General features: G+C 41.4%; 1 protein-coding gene across 11 annotated transcripts in view; it reads right to left on the bottom strand.

The window, feature by feature from the left end:
- The window catches only part of RAD51B (RAD51 paralog B), a 314,446-nt gene extending 298,531 nt beyond the window's left edge, over positions 1 to 15,915 (bottom strand). For 5 of the 11 annotated variants that reach the window (XR_014545847.1, XM_083605391.1, XM_083605388.1 and 2 more), the window contains exons 1-4: positions 6,395 to 6,610; positions 4,431 to 4,545; positions 4,116 to 4,229; positions 2,564 to 2,680 (exon numbers count right to left, since the gene is read on the bottom strand). Coding sequence is in view for 9 of the 11 variants with exons in the window: in XM_083605391.1 (XP_083461517.1) it covers positions 2,564 to 2,680; positions 4,116 to 4,229; positions 4,431 to 4,545; positions 6,395 to 6,462 (414 nt within the window). In the remaining 2 variants the exon portion in view is untranslated. The other 6 variants (XR_014545846.1, XM_083605395.1, XM_083605390.1 and 3 more) reach the window with 6 other exon arrangements.
- Between the last annotated feature and the right edge of the window lie 2,101 nt (positions 15,916 to 18,016).

Below are 18,016 nucleotides of genomic sequence, written 5' to 3'. Positions count from 1 at the left end.
TCACTTAAACCTTTACTTTACATGGCTCATGTAGCTGAGTTCCAACTTTCCAACCACCATCATTGTTGGATAATGTAAGAAGAAAGACAGGTCAACTTTTTCAGAAAAATTTAGCTTAAAAAGCGTAACCACAAAAAGTAGGGAATAAAACACTATTCCTTTGAGGTAAAAGTGCAGGCTATGCATTAGCTGTCGTCCCAAGTTTAACATAAACAGTCCGAGAAGAAAATAAGCTAAACTGAAGCTACATTTGATCAAGATGGAGTACTGCACTTTAGGGGGGCTCATCTGCAATCTCAGCTTCACAACGAAGTAGTACATAGCAGTGACATGCCGCAAATACTGCCATATGCATCCTTCTTTAAATTATTATTTAATGCATTTATATCCCACCATTTTCTCCAAAGAGCTCAAGGTGGCATCCATGGTTCTTCCCGTCCTCATTTAATCCTCACAAAAGTCCTGTGAGGTAGGTTAGGCTAAGGGACAGTGACCAGCCAAAAGTCAGCCAGTGAGCTTCATGGTCAAGCGAGAACTTTGGTCTCCTAGGTCTTAGTATGACACTCTAACCACTATACTACATCAGCTTTCAAATTGTTGCTGTGCATGATTATCACACAAGCATCCACATAAAAAAGCTTTTAAAATAACATAAAAAATAACTTTTATGTTTTGTCCACAAAGCAATTCTTCAAATAGTTTCTGCATTCTGACATCCCCCCCCCATGTATTCTTCAAGATGATTATTCTAAAACATGGGGAATATTTGGCAGTGTTAGCTCGTCTTCACTGAATTCTCCAGGGTGACCAAAACTGCTAATGGATATTACAAAAGAACATCTCTTCTATCCATTATTGTATGAAGTATCTCACAAATGGCCATGTCAAAATTCTGAAGTAGAAAAGTAAGTACATTTTTATCAGGTTGATGAGTTCAAAAGAGCTGCTTCCTGTCAGGTGAACAGGAAAGCTTTGCAAAAGAGACTTAACCCGTGGAGTTATTTTAATACTCTCTTGTTAACTATCTAAAGATGAAGAACAGTATAGGACTGGAATGAGAGGGGCTCTTCATTTGCTACATTTTTCATGTAGGAAAAGGTAGGAAAACCCCATGTCCCTACTGACAATTATCACTACACACAGTGAAACAGACAACTTAGTGAGCACTGAGACAATCTATAGGATGCTTTTGCACTTTTCTCTGCAATTTATTTTAGAAACTTTATAATGGTACTTTTCACTAAAATACTCTTAACGCAAGGATTAGTAGTTCAGATGAGTTTGAGGCTTAAATTTTGAAGTTGGTTTTTTTTTGCTTTTTTTTACAATTAAGCAGTATATACATTTTAGGAAATAAATACATGAATTTGGGTGGGGTGTGGGAAACACCCTTCTCTGCGGGCAAACCTGGGCTATGAAACTCCAACTTGCCCTCTCTTCGTCAACCTTTGGCCACCTGCTAAGAAGTTCCTTTTTCAGCATTTGACCTACCAAGCTGAACATTTTTTACTGATCTGCTGATCATGTTTGCTTTATCTGCTGTGCCCTGTCTCCCAAGAAGAGCTCACAGCCACTTTGCTTCTCCCCAGTATTTTTTACTCCTGAAAGTTAAGCTTAAGGTTTGGCTTAGAATGTCATCCAAACCCAAGCTCAAGGTTATGTTGTCTCCTTACGTTCTTGGCTAAACCTTGTGGCTACTGAGGAGAGAGCTTAACTACAAGCGCAGATTCAGATGATAAACTAAAATCTGGCTCAAGTCAGTGCAGTGCTGGAGTAAAAAAGACCAGGGAGGAACAAAGTGCCTACAAGCTACTCTTAGGGAGCCTGAACATTCACATGATCCCCCTGTAGAAAACAGAGAAACACTGGTTACATTCAGATGCACCACAAAACCATGGCTAAGCCAATTAGTTTGTATATGAAATGTGTGCTGATGCACACAGCATAGCTGTTCACACTTTGCTCCTTTCCTCCAGCCGGAAAACTGACCACAGAGTGGCTGGCTTCATATTATGTCTGAACCAGCTTCTGTGGTTTGTTTATCTCAAACAAGCCACCATTGGGAAGCCAGGAACAAACCTTGGCTTCAGAAAGTGGCATGCTTGAAGCTAAGCAAACCACAAGGTCTAGCGCATTCATAACACTAAGCAAGTGCTTCATGGCTTGTTTTCCTGCTGGAGAAAGTGAGAAGCAAAGTGGGAACAAGCAAACTATGTAGACTAGAACACAGATCATGGCACAGACTAATTTGTTCATACATGGTTTATGGTTTTGTGTTGCAACCAAGCATTGCAACTGTCCCTAACCTGCTCATAAGAGTACAGATGTGTGCAAGAGAGAGCACACATCTGTATCTTTTGGTTCATTACTATTAACGAGAAAGTTTACAGTGAACATTATTTTTAGTGATCAATTGGAACTATACAGAACCAGTTATTAATGTACAAAAGGATTCAGTTTGTCACATTTTAAACTTATTAATGAATAGTCACCCCTTTTATGTAAAACATAAAACAACTCTTCTATTACAGAAAAAGAAGCAGCATGATTGGCCAGCTTTTACCTCTGTAAGAGAGCCACAGGCAATCCCACCATGCAATATTTTATCCAGATCTCCCAGTGTTGTGGGCAAGAATGCTGATGAAGGGTTGGTGGTTCTTTTCATTTTCATTTCATAAACCTACAATAACCAAAATCAATTAGAAAAAGATGTTGCGATCAACTGGTAAGAAAAATGTCTGGTATTTGTTTGCTCCCAAGTAGAATTTCTTAGTGCTTGGCAAAAAAAAATGCCATGTACTTTCTCATCCTTTAATGAGATTTTCCCCAATCTTCCGACCAAACCAAACACCACAAAACAATATTAAAGACTGTTGTGTCTATCAACATTTTTATGCTACCGCCTTCAATTTATATCTTGTATCATCGTGCCAAGCTTTAAAATATTTTCCCCTCTTTGGGACAATATGCATCATTTAATTTGCAAAGTACCACTTCAGAGAAAATATTATCCTTGTGGTTAAGTACAGCTGGAAAACATACACACGGTAAAAACCACAAACCAAGACAAAACTAACTGGTTCCAAAAAGTCTGGGTTCATTACAAGGTTTACTGCACAAATCTAAACCTGTCTGCTTGGAATTAAGTCCAACTGAACTCAATGGGGCTTACTCACAGGTAAGTGTGTATATAACATTCCCAGCTTATTGAGATTTTTGTACAGAGTTGTGAAACAGAGTTGTGAAGCTTTTATACATATTTTTAAAATCTAATAAAGTGTTTAACATGAACAACAGGTACAAAGCAAGCAGGTTCTTTTCCAAAAACCCTTTGCTTTGATGCAACATGTTGGAATTTCTTGAAAAGGTTATATTTTAAAAAGGAAGGCTTTGTGCCTCAGATTAAGATTAAAAAATAAAATGTTTTCAAGATTTATACAAACTATTGCAAACCTAAATGCAACCTAAATCTCAAAGTGTTGATACCCTAACAGATTTAGGTAGAAGGCAAATGTTTGTTAGGAGATTTGTACGCATAGCTAATTGTACTATAGACAAAAAAGACTAAAACATTACAGCTGGATAACACAGAAAGCTATGTGACGTTGCTTGGATGTCCTGTAAAAAGTAACTGAACAAAGGATAGTAACTCCAGAGAAAATGAATAGTGCAGGGGCAACTAAGTCCCTCTTCCAAAACACATGAAGCAGTTTATCTGTTTGACATACAAGAGAATAATGTATTGTGCCATTTCTCTGCCATATACTAAGGAAGCATTTGCTAGTACAAATATTCTCAAGAACAAGGCTCACTTCATATGTTACTTCCTTCCTGTGAGCCTTTCTATAAGGAGAAAACCTTTTTAAAGCTAAGCACATTTATTGTTAATACCTGTGTCCCCTACAAGTGGAAAGATGTGACAGGAGACACACATAGCAATAATAGTCATTCCTATCCTGGGATCATATATTGTAGAGCTGGAAGGAACCATGAGGGTCAGCTAGTCCAACCCCTGCAATGCAGAAATCTTTTGCCCAGTATGGGGCTTGAACCCACAACCCTGAAATTAAGAGTCTCATGCCTACTCACCAAGCTATCAGCAAATGGATACTTACAGTTTGCATTCTGGGAGCACAGGCTTGGCTGACTGTGTGAAGAAGCTTCTGCACATTCCAGTAACTCTGTCCAGTCACTTTCATTAACTCCAGTAGTGAAAGACATAAAAAGTCCTGAAACATTACCAGACAAAAATCTGGGAGAATTAAGAGTGGAAATGACTAAAATAACTTCACATATTTAAAAGCAATTTCTAAAACATTTGTTTTCTTCTGCAATTAGGATGACAAGAGTTCAAAGATTGGTCTTAATCATGCCATGTATCCTTTAACGTAACATCAGAAGACTTTATGCCTCTATTAAATTTGTCTCACCTGACAAGTAGTGATCTGATGTCGACTGAGTCTCTTACAAAGCTCCTGCGGCAACCCTGCTCTTCTCAGTTTCTTACTTGCCATGTTCATATATTTCGTGACAAGAAACACAATCCTAGGTCATAATAAATGCAAGATTACTTGAAACACTATGTTCAAGAACAATGTGTTCACATCCTCCCTTAAGAGTTTTGCCTTCATTCTACTGAATTTATTACATCTCTTATTCAATATAATGCTGAATACGAGCACATCCGTCTCACTTAATCTGTTGTTTTTCATGAATAGTAATAAATCCAGTTCTGGCCCCTTTCTAGCATCAGTTACAATGCAACCAAAAGATGCCCAGAGACCTTTGTGGCCCTTTACTTTTCCTCAGCTTACAGAAATGGCACTGGAATGACACTCAAAACAAAGCAGTCACAAGTATCTCTTTCTGGCCAGCAAGTTCAATCAGGAGCTTTCTCCCAACTTGTACTCAGTGTAGGGTCCTTGTGTTTTTAAAGTTTCATGCTTAGAAACAGGGCTTGAAACCAGTATAGGATAGTCCATTGGGGTGAAAGAAGCACCACTCACCAACCTCACTCTTCCCTCAACCAGCCTGTCTTCTTACATACAATCAGCTCAGTTGTGGTACCCTTGGTTTTGCCATTCTAAAATTCAGCAGGACAAGGACATAACCAGTATTTGTTGGCTCTGTCTGTCATTGGCTTTGGCGTCACATACTGTTGACCTCCCTGCCTTCCAGCCTAGCAATCCCTCCCCCCCTTTTTACAAGCAATTTATTGGTACCAGCCTAGCAATCACAATGGGCACCAGTCCCCACTGACTGAGAGGGATGGTCAGGTCTTCTTGCAGACAGTGTCCTGAGGTGATTCAAAGGCAGGCTGATGTTCCTGGGAAGCAGAACTGTGATTCTGATTAACACGTATCTCAACCCAGGTCATCATGGATTGAATCTACTTTAGGTTCACATGAACTTATTTACTTGGAAGCACAGCCCAAATAATACTTTGATCACAGCTATTCTTAAAATAATTTCAGCTGTATCATATTTATCTCGGCCTCCCCAAAATGTCTAATTTTTGTAAAAGAGATATGCCAGGGATCAAGGCTATATGAAAGCCATTCCCTTTAATACTAGATGCCCAAGGTTGGCTGTGGTCACTCAACAGTGAAAGAATGGGGTTGTGTACCCAAGTCTAGTACTTATAATACAAATGTAAGTCCTAGGCTTATGTGCACAGTATCATTCCCTCCCTGCTAGTGATAATTGTCAGTGTTTTCATTCTATCATATTACACTAGTTGGTTGTGTTTTTAAAAGGTCATGGTTTTATCACAGGTGACTGCATGACATCTTGAGGGATCAGTTGTTTATTTCATATGCATGGGTGTAGCCAAGTGGGACAGAAAAGGTCAGCTGCCCCCATCAAGTAAAACAATAGGACTACTTAACTAACTGGCCAATCACTTCGGTCCTGCCCCTCCTAACAAAAATCCTGGCCACACCCATGTTCATATGATGTATTTTTTTAAAAATGCAAAACCAACTCTGTATCCTGCATTCTCACTTTAGTTCATTTTATTCCATCCAGGGTTGCACATTAGGTTTCACTGTTCATTTCTCTCTCTCCACCCTAATTACTCCACATTTACTCCCAGGTAAATGTTGGAGAGAGAGAAAAAAAGTTCACAAAATATCAGGAATGCTAGTTTTGGAGGATCAAACTGTTTTCGTTCTGGGGTTTGATACATTTTATACTGAAATAGTTTCACTAGTGCTTCATAAGGGGTAAGTGTTCAGTCTCTAAAAGTTTATTTTGAATGATATAACTTTTAATGTCACAAAATACCATAGGGGGAGGAAACCGTTCAGCGCCAGTGATGCCACATAAGCACAAGTTGAAATACGTACAGACATGCCATCTGTCAGAACTACACAGGTTACTACAATTACCACACCAGCTGGCAGGAAAAGATTCCCTCTGAGAAAATATTGTGTTTTGACCTAGGAAAACATAACGCCCCATAAGAACTAACAGTCGGTAAAGTCTTGGTACGTTGCTAAATGAGGAGAGAAGCAGCCTTGCCACAAGCTGATAGCCCTGCCCATTCCTGGTGGAGGGGGAGAACACGCTCTAGCGAACAATCGTATGCACACTTCGGGGTCTCACTGCGCGCAGCAGCGGGATTTACTTCCGAAGCGACATATATAGGATTGCGCTGGAACCCCCTATAGGGCTGTAGGGTGGAGTCCACGTTCTGGGAAAGCTCCAGCTTGGCGGTTCAGGCACTGCTGAGAGAAGCGACGGCGGGCACAGGCGAAAGCAGCAGCCAGGCCCTCTAACAGCACAAGCTCCCAACGGTACGCTGCGCGCACCCTCTATTTCCCTTTCATGCTCCTAGCATATAGCGTGCACAACACATACCCAGGATAGGGCGGCGGCAGCAGGAACTACCTTCGAGCCCCGCACACACAACATGCACACAACCGCCACATACATACACACACACAACCCTGGGCGGAGAAGTGGCAGCCAAGAGACTTCTTGACTCGGCCTGCTAAGGAGTAACGCGGCGGGGAAACCAAACCCGTCGCCGCCACCGCCCACCGCGCGCCCCGAATCCTAACCTGGAAACTTTTCAAAGTCTCCCACTTCTCCACAGGAGGAGGAGGAAACATCCGCCCAAGAGCACCTAGAGCTCTGATTGGTCTCCGGCTAAGGCGCTTCATCCAGTAATTTCTGGCAACGGGGCCTGCGCCAAAGAAAGGCCTTCTGGGAGCTGTAGTTCTGTCTTTTTGCTCGCGAGTTGAGCAAAACGGGTTCGTCCGAGGGGGCTAATGTTTTAAAACTAATAAAATATGAATGGGTCGCCGCTTCTCCTGTGTTCGGGACACCCCGTGGCCGCTAGAGGGTTAGATCTGATTGTGGGAAGCCAAGTTTCCGTCTTCACATTGTGCCGTGTACGAATGAAGCTATGAATTACTGCCGCGGGGCCGGGGCATTTCCCTGTTTCCCAGAGGCCACGTTTAGCCATTTTTTAATATGAAAGTTAGAAGGCCAGCTGAAGAGATCGTGATAAAATGAACTTGAAAACTCAAACAAATATAGAATTAATGGAAGAGGGGGTTCACATCACGGATGGAAGAGCTTGGCTGAAGAAGAGAAATCCCCAAGAGGACAAGGGGAGACTGGAAAAGAAATGAACAGCCCATAAAAGAGCCGTATCAGATATGGAGAGAAGCAGCAGTACTGCAAAACGCAGCAATAAGTGGAAGAACAAGGAAAAGGTGGCGGAAAAGAGAAGGAGCTCCTCCTGGCAGGAGAGTAATTTTTAATAATGGATCTTAAACCAACATAGAAAAGTAGAAGTAAAGGATAGGGTTATGTGCACAGTCACCTGACCATTGTGCTATTGTTCGGTTGTAAGTTGCTTTGGCATGCCTAAGGCAACCCAAAGCAACTTACAACCAAACAAACAGACAAGAACCCTACATAGATACATTAAAACCAAAAGGACAAAGAAATACGTTAAAAACATCCCACCCACTTTTAAACAGCCGCTATATTTAAAGGCCAAAGACCTGATTAGGTGCCAGGCAAAAAGTGTCCTCTATAAAGACCATTGCACCAACTAGATGTTACAAAACTAACTGGTCTCTGTAACGCCACACTATAACGCGATGCCACATCCACTGCAATCTCCTACTGCACAATGTGATGCTTTGGCTGTTCACTGGGGCCTGATGTTGCAACCATGTTATGCTGCTGCTGAAATAATTTCACTGACTGCCAATTAAGCACCATACTAAGTTCAAGGTGCTGGTATTGGTGTACAAACTCCTGGTGTACACAGCTTGGGACCAGAGTACCCAAGAGATTCTCTGCTCACTTGATACCAAATTGATCACTGTTCTGCAGGAGAGGGCATCCTGAAGATACTATCTATCATTCATGAGGTCCATTCCACATGATGCTGGAATCAGGCTTTTAGTGTGACAGCACATACCATTTGGAACTCCTTCCATCCATTGCGTATTGGACCAGCACCCTCTCTATTTTCTTTACAGCACTTGCCCAAGACGTTCCTCTTTCAACAGACCTCACCTGACTGCTGTTCCTGCCCTCTACATTGTCCCACCTCTCCTCTACTTCTGGTAGACCGGGAACAGTGTTGACTTGACACCTACAGATTATAATGCACTTCTCCTTACTAGATAGTGGGGGTGGTTGTGACTTTGCAACTGCCTGCACCACTGTAGCAGGAACCCCCCACCCCAATCATTCAGTTTGTACAAACTTCACACACAAATTCACACTCACACACTACATACGCCACGCTTCTGTTATAAATTCATAGAAAAATCAACCATACATCGGATTTGCACTGTTCCACTTTTATTTGACTCCATGAAGGAAGGACTACAAAATGGGGAAGGTTTGATACAGGGCAGCCATAATCCCTTCACCATCCCAGCACATCCACAGGAGCCCTGCCCAGTTGCTATGCCACCCCTGATGGTCCTAGACAGAAGACAATCAAGTTCACAAAGAACTTGCATATGGGAGTGGATTCAGCATGGACTGAAACAAAGGACAATGATCAGATCTTCCCTCTGGGGGCAGGAAACTGCCAACTCCCCTTTGTCTCCTGGAAATGACTCATGGGGAGGGGAAAAAAGGGAACCAGCCAGGTGACAGGACACTCAGGTTACCACCACAACTCCTCCCTCAACCCCTCCTTTCTGTAATGTATGCATGATGTTTCTGGGGGTGGGCTTGACCTACAGGATGGGAATTTCAAAAGTTTTTATAAGGCCTTGCACACCATTTTTCTGTGTCTTTTCTCTCTCCTGCAAGTGAGGGGAACACCCTGTTGCAACAGTTCAATAAAGGCCAAGCCTACAGGCTGCTGATTTGCTCCAATTTATTCTGGTTGGTGTCTTTACTTTTTGTCCAAGGGAGCCCTCGGATTTTTCCGGTAACACCACCTACCTGCCCATCCTACCTAACGCTATTGCTATCACATGCAGCAATGGCAGGAGGTGACTAAACAAACATCTGCACTCCTGCTTACAAAGGGGAGGCACAACAGCTGTAGCAGCAACAGGTTTATGATGTGGAGAAAGAGGTTTCTGTCTCCCACATATGGCAGCAAGAGCCACAGCAAGGAAAGTGGGGGGGGGGGGGGCAAGAGGCTTGAAGAGTCACAAGTCAGTGGGGAGGAGTTCCTCTCCAGCACAGATTAAAAACTAAACTGGATAAGAAGCTTGAGGGAATGGGAGTGTGGTAGAACTGTTCGTCTTGTATTTGAGGTGAGCACTACAAATCACAAAGGTTCATGTTAAAATGAAGGAATTACGAAGCACAGTGGTATGGTTAAAGCTATATGGCCTTAATGACTCACTCATTTTAGTTTTAAATTCTCCAACTTCAGCATTTAGTACAGTATTTTGCTTGTTTTTGAATATTATGGGACCCCTGCAGCTAATGATTCTTAGATTCTACAGTAGTAAAACAAGTACTAACTGTACTGCCCTGTACTGCCCTGCTAAACTGGGACACTGAGGACAGATTTTCCCCAAGAAAAGCAAAGAACAACAGTAACAACAAAGGGGAGATTTGCCAGTGGCACAGTCCATTGACATCAAACACTCCAATTACCATGAAGGAATAAAAAATAAATTAGCTTAGCAAAGGACAAATCAGAAGATGGAATATTTTAAATCTCTTCTTATCCCATCATTTGGAAGCTAAAATAAGATGACTTTGGTGTGTTTCTACAACTTAAAGGGCACATTATCCACATTACGGGGATGGGGAAAGAGTCAACAAAGTAACTTGACCGTTGTGCAAAAGAAAAAGTAGTTATTGTAAGTATTTTTGTGAAACTTTTGCCTAGCAAATAGTCTATCCACTTTAGTTAGAAATCCAGTGTCATAGAGTAGCTGGATGCAGAGCAGTGGTGGAAGGCACCAGCAGGGGCGTCCCCAAGGGAACCCCCAAGGGAAAAAGGCTCAGAGCTTGGGGGTTGATGGTGGGATGACAATGAGTGGTCAGAGAGAGAAGGAGGAGCAGACTGGGAGGAAGGGGTGCCAAAAGCTGAAGAGGTAACAGGGTTTAGTGAGCAAGAATGAAGCTAGGGCAGAGAGCAGTCCATAATCAAAGGTAGAAGCTGATGCAGGAGAGGAGGGAGGCCAAGAGGCAGAGATGAGGCAGACAGGTGAGGAAGCCAGGATGTCTTAACCTCCTGCAATAGGCAGCTCCCCTTCCCCCTGGTCTCCCAGAACCCAAATAGGTATGAAGAGGGCAGAGCAAAGACGGGCAAGATGAAGGAGCCTCAGATTGTTTGGGAAGGAACCAGGTTAGGAGAAGACTGAGAGAGCTGTGGGAAGGTAGTCCTCACAATTGCCTCATTGGGGCAAGAGCTACTGGAGAAAGTAGCTGTGTTCACTAGGCCTGGCCTCCCAAGCTGTTTTGTTTCTTTGAACAAATAGAGTCAACTTTACTGACACTATGTGAATTATTACTGACCTGCTCCTGACACCCTCCCTGACATCCAGGGGGAGGGAGCAAATTAGGAAATTCGCTTCTATAGCACAGCCATGTAAAACTGTTCTGAATTAGATAAATAATTTCCTGCTCACCTATCCCTGAACCTTAGCTATCTAGCACCTTAGGACAATTCTCATAGAATTCAGATGTAGGTGAGATCAAAGGTGATGACTTGACAGTAGAGCTTGGAAAGAGTTTCGTTTAACCTTCTCTTTCCTATGTTTAATGGAGAGTTAAATGGGGAAATTGGGCCCAAATAATGTGCATTTCGTAGCACATAGCACATAGTTTCATACACACAGCATTCCAGGATACTTCATGCTGTTAGGGATTCTACTGTCTTCACAATGGAAAGAGTCCTGTGGGAGACTTAATTAGGACTGAAGGAAGCATTCCCCACTCCCCAGTCCTAGTAACTTCTCCAAGGACTCTTACTCCAAATGGATTTGGTGTCTTGCAGAGCTAACAGCATCCTGGGTGGAATGCATGCCAACACCCTCTTCAGAATACTATAAGCTCTTAGGGGAGGGATGTGGAACTTGTGGCCCTCCAGTTTTGTTGGTCTCCAACTCCTTCCAGTCTCAGCCAGAATAGCCAGTGGACAGATATGATGGGAGTTGGAGTTCAACAACAACTGGAGGTACACATGCACCAGCAAATCTGCCACTGTTGGATAAGTAAGCAGGGCAGCTGATTTCTGAGCTATAAAGCAGGGACCTCTTGCAGAGAGGATGAGTCTGCATGCTTTTCAGCTGAAGCTCAACAGGATAAACAAGAGGTCTTTGGGATTATTCTACATTTAGCCTTGACTCCTTTAAGAGGATTGTTTTCCAAGATCCTATTTGTTTCCCTTCTCTTGGTTAAAGGGGAAACAGCACTTATCTGTCTGTGGCAGTCACTTCTAAAATAGACCTGCAATGTCCTGTTAGTTGGAAAGGGTTTAAAATAGTAAAGTGTCGATGAAAATTAACAAGTCACTGGGTCCAAATGGAATACACTTGAGAGTACTGTAAAACTGCATTTCTGTTGACAAGAATATGCAACTCTGTTCTCACTAAAATAGGCCTCCTTAAAGGAAAGTTGCAAAGCAGCCAATGTAAAAATTGATTTTTTTGATTTTTTTTTTAAGAAGGGATGCCAGGAAATTACAGTCCAGTTAGCCCAACATCTGTTCTGGCTAAACTGGAGTAAGCATTATTACACCTAGAACTGCTGAACATACAGTATATAAAAAAACAAGTATTGGTGGGAAATAATTAGCATAGGAAAGAAAATTGCCTTTATGCCCTGATTGTGAGCCCTTTGTAGGCATCAGGTTTAGCCATTGTAGAGTGACTGGAAATCAACAGCAGTCTAATGAGTGTCACCTTTCCCCCTAAACAACCATACCCTCCAACATTTCTCTGATGAAAATAGGGACATCCTAAGGAAAAATTGGACATTCTGAGCAAACCAGAAACTGAGATGGCTTCAGTAAATCTGGGACTGTCCCTGGAAAATAGGGATACTTGGAAGGTCTGAACATCCAGTGAAAAATGGGCATATGTGTGTCTATACGTTTTACACAATTTTCTTCTTGAGCGGCACTTCTGCTGAGGACATTTAGCTTGTGTGAAACAGTCTTGAAAAAGATACTTTCTGTTAGTTAATGCAATGGTTTAAATGTATGTGAAGTGTACAGAATCTTGTCTGGTCTGTTTTAAGTGGCCAGAACTGAATTGGAATTAGTCTTGAATTAATACATACAGTATTGCTTAGAAATATCTTAAAATAAATCTGAATGAGCAATAAACATATGGCCAGGAGATGGCAGTGGTACATAATTCAATAAATGAACCACAGAGAAGAGCAGAAAACATTTTATGTTGAGAGAGAATATAAACTCACTTTCAGTAGTGAAGTGAAGTACTGTACTTTCAGCCTCAGAAGTCTAATGTACACTAAGGAAAAATATTAACTTTTCTGATTTAATGATCAGTGTAGTTTTTGCCATCTGCCTTGCCCATTTGAGGCACATGTAATGTTGATTTGCCTTATGTCTCTCTGACATAGCCACTTGTTGGGTATTTTTATTATTATTATTATTATTATTATTATTATTATTATTATTATTATTATTTTCATCATCATCATCAAATTTTTCCTTGAATAGAATGTAGGCATTTTGAACCAGCTGTGTGAATCAACTACTATGAACCCAAATAGCTACGGCCTTTACCCAATGTTAAGAAGCCACATTCTCTCATATGGAATTTAATGTAGATTTTATCAGTTAACTAACTAATTGATCCACCAACACTCATATTTAAATCAAGAAGAGGAGCCATAGCTGAGTGGTCAAGCACTTGTTTTGCATTAAAGCAACCCCAAGTTTAATTCTTGCATCTCCACTTGGAAGGCTCAATTTAAAATGTAATATTAAAAGCAGTTGAAACAAATGTCAATAAACAGAATAGGGTGGAGTAATTATAAAATAGAGTATATTGGTGTCAAAGGCCAGGGTAATTTATATCCATAGCAGCCGTTTCACAGTACTAGTTTGCTGCATAAATACTCAGTTCAGGCAGGAAAAAAATGGTCTGCACATACTGAAAATAACACCATTTTGTGAACTGCCCCTTGAGACAGGCACGATCCTATTGCATTGCAAATTGCTATGCTTTGGTACAGGAGCAAAGGGCGCTGATGGAATGTATCAGCCAAATTGTATTTAGACATATCTGCCATTAGTTGCAACCATCATGTACAGTAGATTATAACTATTACTATTATTAATAACAGTAATCTATTACTTGGAGCTATACATATTTTTCTGCTGTTACTTTCTCTCTCTCCCACTTCCCAGACCATTGTCCTGAATTTATAAGGTGAAGTACATTTGCCTGATGAGCTGACATGACTGGAATGAATACAAGTTAGCCTACTATTGAGCCTACTCTGAGGCTAGGATGGTAGCACAGAAGCATCTTCCCTTGCCAGCATTATGTCTTCACAGTGGCTCAGGGACTCTTAACAATCAGACCCAGTAGAAAATCTAAATGGTGGTATCCAGGACACCATCTGGTCCAAGTTTGTTGGATGACTTTCAGTTATAAAGGCCTGAGGACATGGACAAGGCCCATGGCTAAGTTCAACCAACCAACCAACCAACCAACCAACCTGTATTCCTGATCCTTGCCACTCTTGACTTACTGCATCTAGCAGGGAGGGAGTATCTAGTTGGATCTGGTAAATGAGACAGGGGAGCAGTCCCAGCTATCTTTAAAAAGGCTGTAGTAAAACTGTTCCTGAAACAAAAAAACTACAGTATGTTGGACTTGAAAAAAGTTAGCAACTTTCAGTAGGTAGCTATCCTTTCTTTCCCAGGCAAAGCATCTGCCAAGTCTAGGTGCTATTGGATTTTTTTAATTTATTCAATAAATTTTGATCAGATTTAAGGCCCAGTTTTTCTGCAGAAACTGCCTTGTTTGCCCTGTGTGCCTTTGCCTTGCCTTTGCCAGGATCTAAAGAATAAGACCATGCCCTTAGAAAATTATCTAATCTGTCATTTATTTGATGAGTGCTATTTCTTCCTGCCGCCTAGTATTTTAGTATTATTTATTTATGTTTTATGTGGTTTTATGGATTTTTTAAAAATGTACATTGCATTGTGGTTTAATTATTATGCTGTGCATCAATTTGGATCCTTTTTTTGGCAGAAAAGTAGTTACACATATTGGAAAGAAAACTAAAATAAACGAAATCCATTAGAAGACATTTGTTTCATAATGACCCAATGAATCAAACTACATTTTAATCCATTATCCAAGACATCCTCTCTAGAGTTATGCTTGCTTTCCTCGGCTGCAGTCTTGCATATTTTTTATCACTAAAAAGAAGAAGCAAGCTAAGTACTTCAGCGGAAATTGCACCAGAGGAGGAAAAAGGCAGAGAGTCAGCTGATCTAGAACTACTGACTCTGTAACAAAACAGGGTTTCTGCATGGCCGGCAACAGTAAAGTAGACTCACAGTTCACGTGTTTATCTCCGTATGAGATCTGACTATTGAGGTGCCCTTGACAGAGAAACTGCACACTTTACTCAGCAGATTATCTTGGAACAATAAGTTCTCAATCCAGGACTGAGAACACAAGAACGTACTCATTTTATCCCTGCATTTTAATAAGTATATTTAATGCATACAGGGCATTGCTGTGGCCTTCATTCACTCCATAAAGTGACCTAATGATATGTATGTCATGGTGCAGAAGCCTCACTAAATATTTTTATTAGGAACAAAAGAAGCTGATCTGTTATCCAACCTGCTGCCCCCTGGATGTCAGTGCTGGCTCAGGTTCATGGGAGTTGTAGTCCAAAATATCTGGCAGGCACCAGGTTAGGGAAAGCTACCTTAGACCATTGATCCATGTAGCTCTATAGTGTCCTCACTGATTGGCAGCAGCTTTCCTGGATTTCAAAGAGGGATCTTCCCCAGTCTATCCTGAAGATGTCATGGATTGAACCTAGGAAAACATATGCATGCAAAATGTATGCTCTGCCACGGAGCTACAGTTATTTACCCAAGGGAATGGCTTACTTACTGATACATAAGTCAAGTCTTACCTCTGTCATTGACCAAGCAAATTCCAGCTGCTGGGCCCCATTCCCTTGCCTCAGAGAACATCAGTGAGAGCTGTTGCCTGGTAGATGGAGGCTGAAGGGAAACACCACCGAAGATCAAGGATGCAGTCAGGAAATGCCACCTGACAATTCCTGGCACCAATCTTTTTTGCCTACTACGTATGCCTTTGGACTTAATTTTAGTATCCAACTTGAAACAGAAACATGGCCCTAGCAGCTACCTCTGGTTACGAACTTAATTCGTTCTGAAGGTCCGTTCTTAAGCTGAAACCGTTCTTATCCTGAGGCGCACTTTCACTAATGGGGCCTCCCACTGCATGCATGATTTCCATTTGCATCCTGGGGCAAAGTTCACAACCAGAAGCAGCAACTTCCAGGTTAGCGGAGCTCGTAACCTGAAGCATTTGTAACCAGAAGCATTTGTAACCAGAGGTAAAGGTAAAGGGACCCCTGACCATTAGGTCCAGTCGTGACCGACTCTGGGGTTGTGGCGCTCATCTCGCTTTATTGGCCGAGGGAGCCGGCGTACAGCTTCCGGGTCATGTGGCCAGCATGACTAAGCCGCTTCTGGCGAACTAGAGCAGTGCACAGAAACGCCGTTTACCTTCCCGCCGGAGTGGTACCTATTTGTCTACTTGCACTTTGATGTGCTTTCAAACTGCTAGGTTGGCAGGAGAAGGGACTGAGCAACGGGAGCTCACATAACTAGAGGTACCACTGTATTATTGCACCTCCCATTCTGCCCCACAGCTAATTTCTACTGAAGGAGGGCAAGGTCATCTTGAAGTTTGCAAAGCCACAAAAAATATTGGATGTGGAATATGAAGCCATTTTTTTGTAGTTAAACAGCTTTCTCTTAATCCTTCTTGTGCTCAGTCCTATAGCCAGAAAAATGATGTAATATTTGTTTTCCTTTAAGGGTTTTAACTTCTGCTCTGGAAATCTGCGGTTATGCATTTTGTACAATACCATATGCTAACAGAGGAAAAATTGAAGTTTTTCAGTGAAGTTAATTTCTATGTGTATAATTAAGCTAGATGAACCAAAGTCACTTTGTTGATCAGTTCCAGCTTTATACACATTCCTACCTAAGTCAATCAGAGACCAAAAGTTATATTTGTTTTTCTAAATCATCAAACTGCTGCCATATTTCCTGCTGGAACACCTTGAAAGCAGAACCTTTGAAAGAGTCAGGTAGTGCAAACTTATGCATCTCTATTCAGAATTCAGAGAGACTTACTCCCAGGTATGTGTGGGATTGCCACCTGAGATGGTCATTGGCTGAATCTCCTTCCCCCTCCTTCCTTCTCAGACTGTACTTTTTCAGGTTGATGTGGCCTCCTCTATGTGTTAGACATATTACCCCTTCACCAAAAGGGCCTGCTTGAAAGGGAAATAAGTATTGAAGAAGAGTTGCTGTAAAACAGAAGATCCACTTGCTGCTTCGTGTTCCTGCAGTATTTATTAAACTACAGCTATACTATTAAATACCATTTTTCTTCTAGATTTGGCATGGTGGGAGATTTTTTAAAATATCCCATAAAGTTATATTGGGAGGATAGGAGTGAGTTTATACTATGTTCAGCTATCTATGTTTATTCACCTGGCTTTGAGAGCAGACATCCATGGGTTTTATTTTTAAACGTTTGCCTTATCTGGACAGGAACATGTGTGTATGGATTTATGACATTGGCATTTGCTTTCTCACTTCACTTTTGCCTCAGAGTTAACGGGTCTAATTGTACAAAATAATCTGTGAAAAGCTGAGACAAATCTATCTCAAATTCCATGGTACTAAACTATTGAATCTTTTTTTTAAAAAAAAAAAGCAACCACGACGGAAGACAGAACAGAAAGTAACCACGTGGCAGGACCCTCAGAGCGAAATACTCCTCCAAACTATGATAGGAGAATTTAAGATAAACAGTTAATGACTCATGTGAAAGACAGATAAGAGAAACAAATCCAAATGGATCATGTAAATGTATTTGTATAGCCTGTTCTCCCATGATGGTTTTCTTACTTGGTCAAGACCCCTGACTAAATAAAGTCAAGACCCTTGACTAAATAAAGCATACTGTGCATGAGTTGTACACATGCACACAGCCTGAATATTTCCATTTAGCTCCTCCCTTCGTGCAGTAGGGTAAACAAACCAGGATGGAATCTAGACAGATATAAGAAACAATGTGCAAATGCTTTTTTGAAAAATATATTGACTTTGCCATAGCTCACCATCACCATCTAGTGTAAGGTATAATGCACTTCACAACACACTTAAAACATTTTATTTGCAGCTGTATAGCTGAGTCCTGGAACGGGATAGCTTAGTGTTACAACTGAACCCAGGATCGTGGTTTATTTCTCCCTAACAAGCCAAGATTTGTTAGCCAACACCAATCCTTGG

The sequence above is a fragment of the Podarcis filfolensis genome (assembly GCF_964270895.1).
Source record: "Podarcis filfolensis genome assembly, chromosome: 1".
NCBI classification, from domain to species: domain Eukaryota; kingdom Metazoa; phylum Chordata; class Lepidosauria; order Squamata; family Lacertidae; genus Podarcis; species Podarcis filfolensis.
Note: the sequence above shows the minus strand (reverse complement) of the source record. Positions and strands in the feature narration are given on the sequence as shown.